This window comes from Phyllobates terribilis, unplaced genomic scaffold, assembly GCF_046119375.1.
Source record: "Phyllobates terribilis strain yellow unplaced genomic scaffold, ASM4611937v1 Scaffold_13__5_contigs__length_258822181, whole genome shotgun sequence".
Lineage (NCBI taxonomy): Eukaryota > Metazoa > Chordata > Amphibia > Anura > Dendrobatidae > Phyllobates > Phyllobates terribilis.
The window spans coordinates 138701989-138714643 of record NW_027362773.1 but is presented as its reverse complement, the minus strand read 5'-3'; the positions used below and the strand labels follow the sequence as shown (position 1 = coordinate 138714643).

The following is a 12655-nucleotide window of genomic DNA, read 5'->3' as shown; positions in this document are numbered from 1 at the left end:
AGTAACTACTACTTACCTGCGTGTTGTGCCCGGCACTGATCTCTGATAGCACCGAGCTGTCAATGACCGCTCCTGACGATGATTCAGTGGCTTCCGCTGATGTCACGTGTACAGGACAGCAACTTCTCTTCTGCTCTGCTCAGTTGATGGGGCGTCAATGCAGACATCATGCTGATTGACAGCCAGCTCCCTCTGCCTTAATTGCGGGGAGCTGATGGTCAATCAGCTAATGTTGGCAGTCATATCTGTTGACAGAGCAGCCTGGAAGAAGAAGAGCTGCTCGATTGATGTGGAGCAACTGAATTGCCAAGGGGTAGAACAGGCATGTAGCTTCCTCTGTTAGCAACCACCTACCTGTTAGTAAAACAAAAGTAGTTCTGGACAATCCCTTTAAAGGGAAACTGTCAACATAAAATGACTGTTCAAACCAAGCACAAGGGCTAGATGCACCCTTGATAGGGCCAAACAGTTCAGTGCATTTAGTCATTTGCTTGTTTCTCATCTATCTTGTCCTTCTTCTTCTTCTTTAACTGACAGCTCTGGCTTCAGAGCAGGGATGTCAGTCTTAAACACACAGAGGGCCAAAATGAAAAACTTGGACAAAGTAGTGGGCCAATCAGTATACAATATAATGGGCCGCACAAAGTCCTACATACAGAATAATGATGCCCACATAGTCCTCCATACAGAATAATGGGCCCCACATAGTCCTCCATACAGAATAATGGGCTTTACATAGTCCTCCATACAGTACAATGGCCACACATAGCTTTCCATACAGTGTAATGAGCCCCATAAAGTCCTTCATACAGAATAATAGGCCCCACATAATCCTCCATACAGAATAATGGGCTCCACATGGAGGTGGTGGTTCTGGTGTTTCCGGCCAGATTTGGCCCATGGGCCAGAATTTGGCATGTATGCTTTAGAGGAGCTAGAGAAGTCAGGACATAAAAAATAAGTAGGTGGGAAGGTCTTGTGAAAGTTTTGGCAAATCCAAGGGTGCATCCAGTGCCTGTACTTGGTTTGACCAGTTATTTTGCTCTGACAGACTTTCTTTAAGACCTTGTGTACTTAGAATGTAAGTGTAATCTAGAATTAGAAAAGGTCAGCTTTTTGTACAGAAATAATAGCACCAAACCTGTTCATGGGCTGTATCCTAGATTCATCCTAAGGCCACGGCCCTACTATCACTATTTGGTCAGTATTCGGTCAGTATTTTTTCTCAGGAGTGAGAGACAAAACCACACCTTTTCTCTGATTGTTCCTCACTGGGTTTTGGCTCCCACTCCTGAGAAAAATAACTGACCAAATACTGACCAAATACTGATAGTGGGGCCGTGGCCTAATGAATAGGGTTGAGCCATGGTACCAGGTATAACCCATAGACAAGTGTGGAGCTGTTTTCGAAAAACAAAAGCAGTTCCCCCATTTTTTATAACCCTTCATTGACCCTTAGATGACTCCTTGCATGCTCATAGATACATTTTTTTTCAGCACCTGCTCCTCTGGAAAACTAGACTGTATTGGAAGAACAGAACAAACAGGTATGTATTCACCATTTCCTAGAAAGTGAAAAACAAACAAAGGACTGAGTGCATGTCAAAGAGAAGACAATAGAACGTACTGTGTGTTCTTCTGTTATTAAATATAAAAGCTGTTAAAGGGATCTTACACCAGAATAAAATGGTGCACCAGAGGTCTTCTACTGATTCAAGGTAACCCCAGCTTTGTGACAGCGTCCCCAGCATCCGACCCATAGCAGCACAGATTCTCAGGTCTTAGATATGTAGGGAAAAAAGTCTGGAGATTAACCAATAGGGACGCTCACATACAGAAGAATAGCTTACTTCTTTGCTAATCTAAGAGATCATTTCTTTTCCTAAGAACTTCCTTGACATTTCTCTAACATACTTGTTGGCCAAGATTTGGAGATTCAATATCCTGTAATTTAAAATAAATTTTTATTACATTTATTGTTCTATCATTACAATTATTTTTACTGTCTTTCATCAACTTAATTTATTTTTTTGATGTATTTTATAGTGTGTGCTGCTCCTAAGGTTTACTTTGACTGCACAAACAAGACAGCGGGCACTAAGGGGGCAGAATGCCAGAAGAGTTGCCAGACTTTAGATATGCAGTGTGTAAGTTTTATTTTATTTTCTTAGAAAATCTTGCAAGTCCATACAAGGTGATGTGCAAGATTCAGATATTGATGGCATATACTTAGGGTAGGTCAAAAATATTAGATTGGTGGGCACCAAAACCAATCAGCTGTCACCAGATCCTTCGGCCACTGAAATTATACAATGTATGAAGCAAAAGTATCACAGCTCCTTACACCGCGTAGTGGCTGACCTGGGGTACTGCAGCTAGGTTCTCATTGAATTTAATGGCTGCTGGGTTGCAGTACCTTAAAACGGCCACAACAATATGTAAGGAACTATGGTTCAGTGCCTCGTATTGGCACAGCAATCTGATAGCATTGACCTGTCCTAAGGAAACTGCTCAATGAATCAGGGCCAAGGTGTTATGGCATATCAGACATTTGACTGGAAAGTGGCCAACCCCTTTACATTTATACCCATGCGATTTCAAATACAGAACTAATGTTAATCAATAGTAGAGATGACTTCATCGATCTGCAGCGAACTGAATTTTAGTCAAATTTCCTATGCAAATTGTCTCTTCAGAGAGGAAGAGGACTATATCTCTAGCACCACCTATTGGTAGTAGCAATCCTACAAGTCATTATGGACCCTTTAAAGAGCCTTGAAATATGACTTAGGATAAAAGCCAATTTAGAATCTCAATTTGTAGACACAGTGTTTCGGGGTATTGCCCCTCATCAGTGCAAAGTATGAGATCTGACTTGGCTGGGTGAGAGGCTAAGACTGGGATCTAAGGGGTAAGGTTTCTCCTTGTGGAGAGTGACATGCCAGGTCTGGCACACCAGTATGAGGAGACTTAAACGTCTTGCATGCTCCTCTGGGAAATTAAATAGGCAAATTGTCTCTGCAGAGAGGAAGAGAACTTGAACTCTAGTGCCACCTATTGGAAGCAGCGATCCTAAAAGTCATTATCGAGTCAAATTTCCTGAAATTCACAGGTCCTCTCTCACTCTCCTCTCTTCCCTTCACTCTCCTACCCGCCTACCCAAGGCAAAAACTATAAACCAACTATGTAGCATTTTAACAATAAACTGTACAAAATTTTAACAATAAAACAGATTAAATGCGTTATTGAGTGTGGGCAAAAAGTTCTATACACCATTCCAATGCAATTGGACTACTTGAGATTTGCTGAGAAAAAAATTGCTTAAAATGTCTGGGAAAAAATTGGAGAATCTGCCGAATTCAAATTTTAAAAGGATCAATAATCTCTAGTCAATGGAGTTACTCACACAGGTGTAGTTTTATACAGCTGTATCTTTATGCACTACACAAATTCCTAAATATTCAGAATGTTATGCTAGAAGTCATATGATGTCTAGTTTCTCACTACTGGTATCAGTGGTTCCTGAAAAAAAACTACATTCACATTATATTCATATTAGATCCATGGTTTTAACTATTATATTGAAGAAAATACACCTAACATTACAGATAAAACAAAATGAGACAATCCTATGATATACTGAATAGTCATGCCGCCTGCCTTGATTGTGGTTTAAGTTGGTCTTACTGTTATCCTTATATGAAATAAAGTAGAGCTGCACTTGGTTCTGTAGTTGGATTAGCATTTGTATATGTAGTAGTCATTTCTGTTGTACTTGTAGTCAGGGCAGTAGATTGGGAGTCAGAGTTGTGGAGTCGGAGTCAATATAAAATGGACCGACTCTGACTTCTAAAATATATAGTAAATTGGGCTCAGTAGTAAAATGCAGTAAGTGCTGTAACTTTTTTCATAAGTATTTGGGAAAGTTGTGAAATGTCCTATAAATGTCTGTTCTGTTCCTGATCTAAGGATCTCAGCTTTTAGTTGAGATGAATCTGTGTTGCACTTTATGTACATGCTCAGTAGTGAGGCAGGGCTGTGGAGTTGGGGTTGGAAGTCAGGGAAATTGAGGCTTAGCTGGAGGTTTGGCTTACCGACTCCACAGCCCTGCTTTCAGTAGGAATTTTGTAATTTGCAGTAGTCTCATTGGCTTTTACTATTGCCCTACTTGTATGCAATGACATGAAGCTGTGAAGTGGTGGTCATTTATGAACATTTCCTTTCCATAGTTTTACCTCTTGCCGTATTTGCTGTAGTCTTAGTTGTGCTTGTTTTCATTCTTGTAGGCAATGAAGTGGAACTGTACATGTCATTGTTAAAGTTGTAAGTGGAGGCCATATATAAAATGATTGTACTTTGTACAGTAGTTGAAATTACTAAGCTAGTCACTTATTTTGGCAGTACCAAGGCTAACACAGTGATATTCCTCTTCACTGCTGTGCAGTGGCATAACTAGAGTCGGATAGGCTCCAGTGCAAAATTTGGACCTCAGCTTCCACCTCCATGTTGGTCAGATGTATAGGCCTTTGTAGCGATCTAGATCATATAAAGACATACAGGTTCAGCCTCCGTGTAATGATGTTCCCATCCTGGCACCTTCCTCTAATAATGTCCATCTTGGCCCCATCTTGTAATAATGTCCCCCAACCTGGCTCCTTTCTGTAATAATGTTCCCCGTCCTGGCCCCTTTCTGCAATAATGTCCTCAGTCCTGGCCCCATTTGGAATAATGTCTCCCCCCATCATGTCCCTTTTCTGTAAAAATGTCCCTTGTCCTGGCCTTTTCTGTAATAATACCAATAAATAACCTGGCACTCAATTGACTCGATTTCTGAATTATATTTAATAATTTTATAGTACAATAAGCAGACGTTGCGGTCGCAAAGGACCTTCATTGGTGTACTACAGAATTGACATATAAATAAAAATAAGTATCACGTAGATCACTGCATATACAAGATACAGTAAGAGTAAAATTAAATCAAAATTAAACCATATCGTCATGAAAATAAACATTGTATGTACAACATGGGAAATGAATGGGAAGGAGGAAAAAGGGGTTGGTAATGGAAGTGCAAAAGGTGGAACCTACCAGAGTATAGATGGAGGTATGTATAAGGTAAAAGTCTTGTTGATGTGGTAGCTGTAGGAAAAATGGAAAGTGTAAGTGTGAACTTCCTAGAAGGTGCCAAAGGGTCCAAGTAGGAGTGGAGATATATACCTGTAAGGTGTAGAGGCCAAACGCAGCCGTAGTGGTGACAGAACACGGTGTCCACCATTTGTTCAAGGTAGTCTGAGAGAGGGTGGGACGGTGGAGTTATAAGTAGGTGGTGGGTGGGTGTTGTATTAACAGGTTGGCCAATCATTGGTGGCAGTGGAGTGAATGAGAGCGGTAGTACTAGTGGCGTAGGACCTGCGCGACCGGAAGTGGCGTCATAGTGACGTTCGTCAGGTCCTGTGAAGAGATCGCCGGTCATGTGACCGGAAGTGACGCATGCGATGTTTTCCACCGTTGTTCTGTGCGTTCCACCAGGTTCTGGAAGCGCTAAGGTGATAGTTTAGATGAGAAAAATAGGAGGATGGACCCAGATAAGGATACAGGAGGGATGGGGATCAGGAATAGGAGCGCCATTTAGGGTGGTATCTAAAAAACAAGAGATCAGTATAAATATGTTGCATACACAAACAGTCCTATTATGGTAATAGATATTCATTAAGTCTTTAGACATGAGTGATACACATTCATAGAAGTCATCTGGCATAAGGAATATTATCAATTAATGTTATATTCAGATGGCTGAACAAGAGAATAACAATAAGTAAATACATAAATATATGCAGGGTACTTAGATAAATGAGCAGAGATCATAATTCTTTGTTTAAACCTTTTGGGGACAGGGATTGTAACTCGTGTATCCAGAGTGCCTCCCTATATTTAAGTAAGCGAATACGGTCTCCTCCACGTCTCGGTGGGGCAACTTGTTCACTGACTTGAAATTTGAGTTGCGAGACAGAATGCCCCGCTGACACAAAATGTGATGGAATGGGTAAAAGGAGATTTTTGCAACGAATGGTGGATTTGTGTTTCGAAATTCTATCTTTGATGGATTGGGTAGTTTCACCAACATAAATGAGGCCGCAGGGGCATTTGATGACATAGATCACATAGGAAGAATTGCAGGTGAAATAATCTTTGATCTTATATTGTTTCCCTGATTGTGGATGGTAGAGGGTATTTCCTCTAATTATATTGTTACATTGGTAACATTGTAAGCACGGAAATGTCCCCGTTTTGGGTGTAGATAGGAATCTTTGACAGGGTCTGGTATAAGTGATGCCAATGTCAACGTGTACAATGTGATCACGAATATTAGGAGTAGTGTTGAGCCACCCCCGTAGTGTTCGGGTTCGGTTCGGTTCGTCGAACACCGGGATGTTCGAGGAACTGTTCGTCGAACTGTTCGTCGAACACCTTAGAACACCGTCGAACACCGTTAAAACCAATGGCAGGCAAACAAAAACACATAGAAACACATAGAAAACACCTGCAAAGGTGTCCAAAAGCTGACAAACTGCTCAGAAGACACTCTCTTTAAAAAAGCCGGCCGGCAAATTCAGCAGCGGCATACACCGGTACCCGACAATTTAGACAAGAAGGAATAGAGCATCACACATAGATTAGATAGATAGAAACATGTCAGTCACACATATAAGAAGCACAGTGACAGTGTTGGTTACTGCACTTGTCATTTAGTGTAAAGGATTTATTAAAAAAAATATTAGTGTTTTCATGCACCGTCTCTTTAAAAAAGCCGGCCGGCAATTCAGCATCTGTACCCGACAATTTAGAACAGAAAGAATAGAGCTTCACACATAGATTAGATAGATAGAAACATGTCAGTCACATATATAATAAGTACAGTGATAGTGTTGCTTACTATACTTGTCATTTAGTGTAAAGGATTTATTTAAAAAAATAATAGTGTTTTCATGCACTGTCTCTTTAAAAAAGCCGGCCGGCAATTCAGCAGCGGTACCCGACAATTTAGAACAGAAAGATAGAGCATCACACATAGATTAGATAGATAGAAACATGTCAGTCACATATATATGAAGTACAGTGATAGTGTTGGTTACTGTACTTGTCATTTAGTATTAAAATAAAGGATTTATTATTAAAAAAATTGGCGTGGGGTTCCCCTTAATTTTAGGCTCTAGCGGAGGTTAAGCAGACGGCTGGGGCAGATGTTTGAAGCCTGGGAAGGGGGTAATACCCACGGAGCTTCCCAGGCTACTAATATCAGCCCCCAGCTGAATACATAGCCTTTACTAGCTATTAAAATGGGGGACCCCCCCAAAAAAATGACGTGGGGTCCCCCCTAATTTAATAGCTAGCAAAGGCTAGGCAGACAGCTGGGGGCTGATATTAATAGCCCAGGAAGGGAGCCATGAATATTGGCCCCCTCCCAGGCTAGAAACACCAGCCGTCAGCCGCCCCAGAAATGGCGCATCCATAGGATGCGCCAATTCTGGCACTTAGCCTCGCTCTTCCACGCTGCCCTGGTGCGGTGGCAGGGGGTAATAGGGTTGGGGTTGATGTCAGCTTATAATGCCAGCTGACATCAAGCCCAGGTTAGTAATGGAGAGGCGTCTATAAGACACCCCCATTACTAACCCCATAGTCAAAGTTAAAAAAAACACAAACACCCAGAATAAAGTCCTTTAATTGAAATAAAGACACAATCCTTTATTGTTCTAAATTAAACCATACTTACCATCACGCCCATTCCAGCTGAAGCCAACGATCTCCTGCAATAAAAGAAAAATAATAAAGCAACCTCATCCTTACCTTTCCATGGTTCCCACGACAGCTTCATCTCTGGTACATCGAGATGACAGGCTGGACCGCAGCAGAACGCTGCCATCCAGCCTGTCATCCCGCAGACACTGAGAAGCGCATGCTTGCTTGCGCTGCTCAGCGTCTCTCTGTGACGACATCCAGATGAGCCGAGTTCATGTCCAATGAACTCGGCTCACCTCATGCACGTCACTGACAGCGTGGGAAAATTCTCACGCTGAAGCGCTGATTGCAGGAGAATTTTCCCACGCTGTCAGTGACGTGCAGGAGGTGAGCTGAGTTCATTGGACATGAGCTCACCTCATGCACATCACTGACAGCGTGGGAGAATTCTCCTGCACTCAGCACTTCAGCGTGAGAATTTTCCCACGCTGTCAGTGACGTGCATGAGGTGAGCCGAGTTCATTGGACATGACCTCGGCTCATCTGGATGCCGTCACAGCGAGACAGTGAGGAGCGCAAGCATGCCTGCGCTTCTCAGTGTCTGCGGGATGACAGACTGGATGGCAGCGTTCTGCTGCGGTCCAGCCAGTCATCTCGATGTAGCAGAGCTGAAGCTGTCGTGGGAACCATGGAAAGGTAAGGATGAGGTTGGTTTATTATTTTTCTTTTATTGCAGGAGATCGTTGGCTTCAGCTGGAATGGGTGTGATGGTAAGTATGGTTTAATTTAGAACAATAAAGAATTGTGTCTTTATTTCAATTAAAGGACTTTATTCTGGGTGTTGTGTTTTTTTTAAATACTTTACTAGAAATTCATGGCGGTCATGTCTAATACTGGCGTGACCCCATGAATTTTGGGCTTGGGGCCAGCTGATAATACCAAGCTGGCCCTAACCCCTTTATTACCCAGTGAGCCACCGCACCAGGGCCCTGGATGAGTTGGGTACAGCGCCAGAAGATGGCGCTTCTATGAACGCGCCATTTTCCGGGGTGGCTGCGGACTGAAATTTGTAGCGGGGGGGGGCCCAGAAAGCTTGGGCCTCCCTGCGCTGCAGATTCCAGCCCCCAGCTGCCTAGTTGTACCTGGCTGGACACAAAAATAGGGCGAAGCCCCACGTACTTTTTTTTTAATTATTTCATGAAATTCATGAAATAATTAAGAAAAAAAGGCCTTCCCTATATTGTTGTGTCCGGCCAGGTACAAATAGGCAGCTGGTGGATGGGGGCAGCCCGTTCCTGCCTGCTGTACCTGGCTGGACACAAATATAGTGCGAAGCCCCACTTCAATTTTTTTAAATTATTTCAGGAAATTCATGAAATAATTTAAAAAAAATTGACGTGGGGCTTCGCACTATATTTGTGTCCAGCCAGGTACAGCAGGCAGGAACGGGCTGCCCCCAACCACCAGCTGCCTATTTGTACCTGGCCGGACACAACAATATAGGGAAGCCCTTTTTTTCTTAATTATTGTAGCGCTGGCGTCCCTGCCCTCTGCTAGGCAGGGACGCTGCTCCCCTCACCGCTCTGCTCCGTGCCCGGCGTCCTCTCCCCGCTCTGCTGTCAGCGCGCGCTCCTGCCCGGTGTCCTCTCCCCGCTCTGCTGTCAGCGCGCGCTCCGTCCCGGCGTCCTCCTCCTGCTCTGCTCTCGGCGCGCGCTCCTTCCCGGCCCCTGTGCTTAGGGCGCGCGCGCGCGCGCTCCCCTCCTCTTAAAGGGGCCGCGCGCGCCGCCCTAAAGAGTCCCCGGCCAATGGCCGGAGGACTTCATCATATAAAAGGCACCTCCTCCAAAATGGAGGTGCCCGAGCAATGTTGTTTGCACCTGTGTCTCACCTGTGCTTCAGCCCTCAGGTCCCGTTGCCAGTTACCTGCCAGTTACCTGCCTGATTCCTGCCTGAATACTTGTTACCTGTCTGCCAGTCTGAGGTCCGACGGTCTGCCTTACTACTCCTGTCAGTCTGTCTAAGGACCAGCCTGCCCGCTCACCTGGGAGCGCATATCAGCTACCTGCCTGCTTGCCTGAGGTCCGACGGTCTGCTTTACTACTCCGGTCAGTCTGTCTATGGACCAGCTTGCCCGCTCACCTGGGAGCGCTTCTCCGTTACCTGCCTGCTTGCCAGCCCGGAGGCTCCGTTGTCACGTGCTGTGACCACCAGCTATCTCAGAGACTCTTGCCCGCTCACCTGGGAGCGCATCTCCGTTACCTGCCTGCTTGCCAGCCCGGAGGTCCCGTTGTCACGTGCGGTGACCACCAGCTATTCCAGAGACTCTTGCCCGCTCACCTGGGAGCGCTTCTCCGTTACCTGCCTGCCTGCCAGCCCGGAGGCCCCGCCGTCACGTGCCGTGACCACCTGCTATTCCAGAGACTCTCGCTTGCTCACCTGGGAGCACCCATCTACCATCTGCCTGCTAGCCTACCCGGAGGCTCTGCCATCACAGGTCGTACCTACCCCTTACCCAGAGACTGCCCTGATCACTTGCCGTATCTCCCTGTCCGTTCACCCAGAGACTGCCCTGATCACTTGCCGTATCTCCCTGTCCATTCATCCAGAGACTGCCACCCGCTCCCTTACAAGGGCCGCCCCCTTGTATAGTAGCTCAGAGGTTCCGCCTCCCGGACCCGTTACAATTATTTCATGAAATAATTTAAAGAAAATTGACGTGGGCCTTCGCCCTGTTTTTGTGTCCAGCCAGGTACAACTAGGCAGCTGGGGGCTGGAATCCGCAGCGCAGGGAGGCCCAAGCTTTCTGGGCCACCCCCGCTGCAAATTGCAGTCCGCAGCCACCCCGGAAAATGGCGCGTTCATAGAAGCGCCATCTTCTGGCGCTGTACCCAACTCATCCAGGGCCCTGATGCGGTGGCTCACTGGGTAATAAAGGGGTTAGGGCCAGCTTGGCATTATCAGCTGGCCCTAAGCCCGAAATTCATGGGGTCACGCCAATATTAGACATGACCACCATGAATTTCTAGTAAAGTATTTAAAAAAAACACAACACCCAGAAAAAAGTCCTTTAATTGAAATAAACACACAATTCTTTATTGTTCTAAATTAAACCATACTTACCATCACGCCCATTCCAGCTGAAGCCAACGATCTCCTGAAATAAAAGAAAAATAATAAAGCAACATCATCCTTACCTTTCCATGGTTCCCATGACAGCTTCAGCTCTGCTACATCGAGATGACAGGCTGGACCGCAGCAGAACGCTGCCATCCAGCCTGTCATCCCGCAGACACTGAGAAGCGCAGGCTTGCTTGCGCTCCACAGTGTCTCTCTGTGAGGGCATCCAGATGAGCCGAGTTAATGTCCAATGAACTCGGCTCACCTCATGCACAGTGCATGAAAACACTATTATTTTTTTTGATAAATCCTTTACGCTAAATGACAAGTACAGTAAGCAGCACTTTCACTGTACTTCGTATATATGTGGCTGACATGTTTATATCTATCTAATCTATGTGTGAAGCTCTATTCTTTCGGTTCTAAATTGTCGGGTACAGGTGTATGCCGCTGCTGAATTGCCGGCTTTTCATGTTTCACTGTTGGCACTGTTCCCATCGATTTCGGCAATCACTGTAATGCCACAACCACCATGGCTGTGGCATTACAGTGAGTGGCAGACAATCCCTGCATGATTGGTGCTCTAAATAGCGCCAGACATGCAGGACACGCTTTTGGTGCACGAACAGTTATCGAACATAACCTCGAACAGCCGAATTTTTTGCAAATCGTTCGGGTTCGTCGAACAACTCGAACACCGCCCAAAACAGCTCGAATTTGAGATTGGCGAACAGTTCTAGTCGAACACCGCTCATCTCTAATTAGGAGCTCTTTTGTAGCAAGGTAGAAAAGGGGCTTTGTATTCAGGGACTGTTCGGTAAGCTGTTTGGAGTATGTTCTAATGTTGTCTGATTTTTCTATGAAGTATAAAGGCTATGGGATGGTAGGTGTGTACAAAAGGAATTTGATTATTGGAAGTAAAACGAGCTTGGGTGGTGGGTTCTAATGCTTGAGATAGGGTGCCTGATGGGTAACCTCTATCTGTAAATTTTTGTCCCATCTCATTTAATCTACGATCGGACGTCCCGGGTGACTCTCTCAATTCTTGTGGATTTTCGGTAGTGTATAGAACACCGGGGTGATAGGGAATTTTTTGGATAAATATTCACAAGTCTTAGAATCTATTGTCCCATTCAGGGAATGGTGTTCTAGGGTCTTGGAGATCCCTAATTGTAGAGGTGGGGTCGTGTGTCAGCTTTTGATACACTGAACTGTCCTCCAACTGCCTTTGGATCTCGTTGAGATAAGAGGACTTGTCCATGACGACTATCGCCCCACCCTTGTCCGCCGGTTTGATAATGATAGAATGGTCTGATTCCAAAGTTTTTAGTGCTTGTCTATCCAAAGAGGATAGATTGTGGTGGTAATGTATCTGACCCAAATCAATATCAGACCGTAGTTTTTGGAAAGTTTGATCAATAAAATGAATAAAAGTCTCAGCCGCATGATAGTATTGTGGGAGTCGGTATGTGCTCTTATTTTTTAGTCCCAGACTGGCCGCCGTGGTTTTGGATGTGGATGTGGTGGTGTTGCAAATGACCCCCTTCTAAAAAAGTAGGAGTGCGGTAGTTTCTCTTTCTACCCCTTTTCTGTAATAATGGCCCCCTTCCTGTAATAATGTTCCCCATCCTGGGCCCCATTCTGTAGTAATCTCCCTTGTCCTAGCCCCCATCCTGTAATAATATCCCTCATCCTGGGCGCCTTCCTGGTATATTTTCCCCTGTCCTAGGACTCTTTCTGTTATAATGCCCCCATCCTGGGGCTCCGTCTTGGTATAATGTCCCCCATACTGGGTCCC

General features: G+C 44.9%; 1 protein-coding gene across 1 annotated transcript in view; it reads left to right on the top strand.

The window, feature by feature from the left end:
* LOC141173626 (mucin-5AC-like) overlaps nucleotides 1–12655 on the top strand; it is a 97895-nt gene that overhangs the window by 65315 nt on the left and 19925 nt on the right. The window contains exons 17-18 of the mRNA XM_073657927.1: nucleotides 1498–1547; nucleotides 2047–2147. Of these exons, the coding sequence (XP_073514028.1) occupies nucleotides 1498–1547; nucleotides 2047–2147 (151 nt within the window). The remainder of the gene's footprint in view (nucleotides 1–1497; nucleotides 1548–2046; nucleotides 2148–12655) is intronic.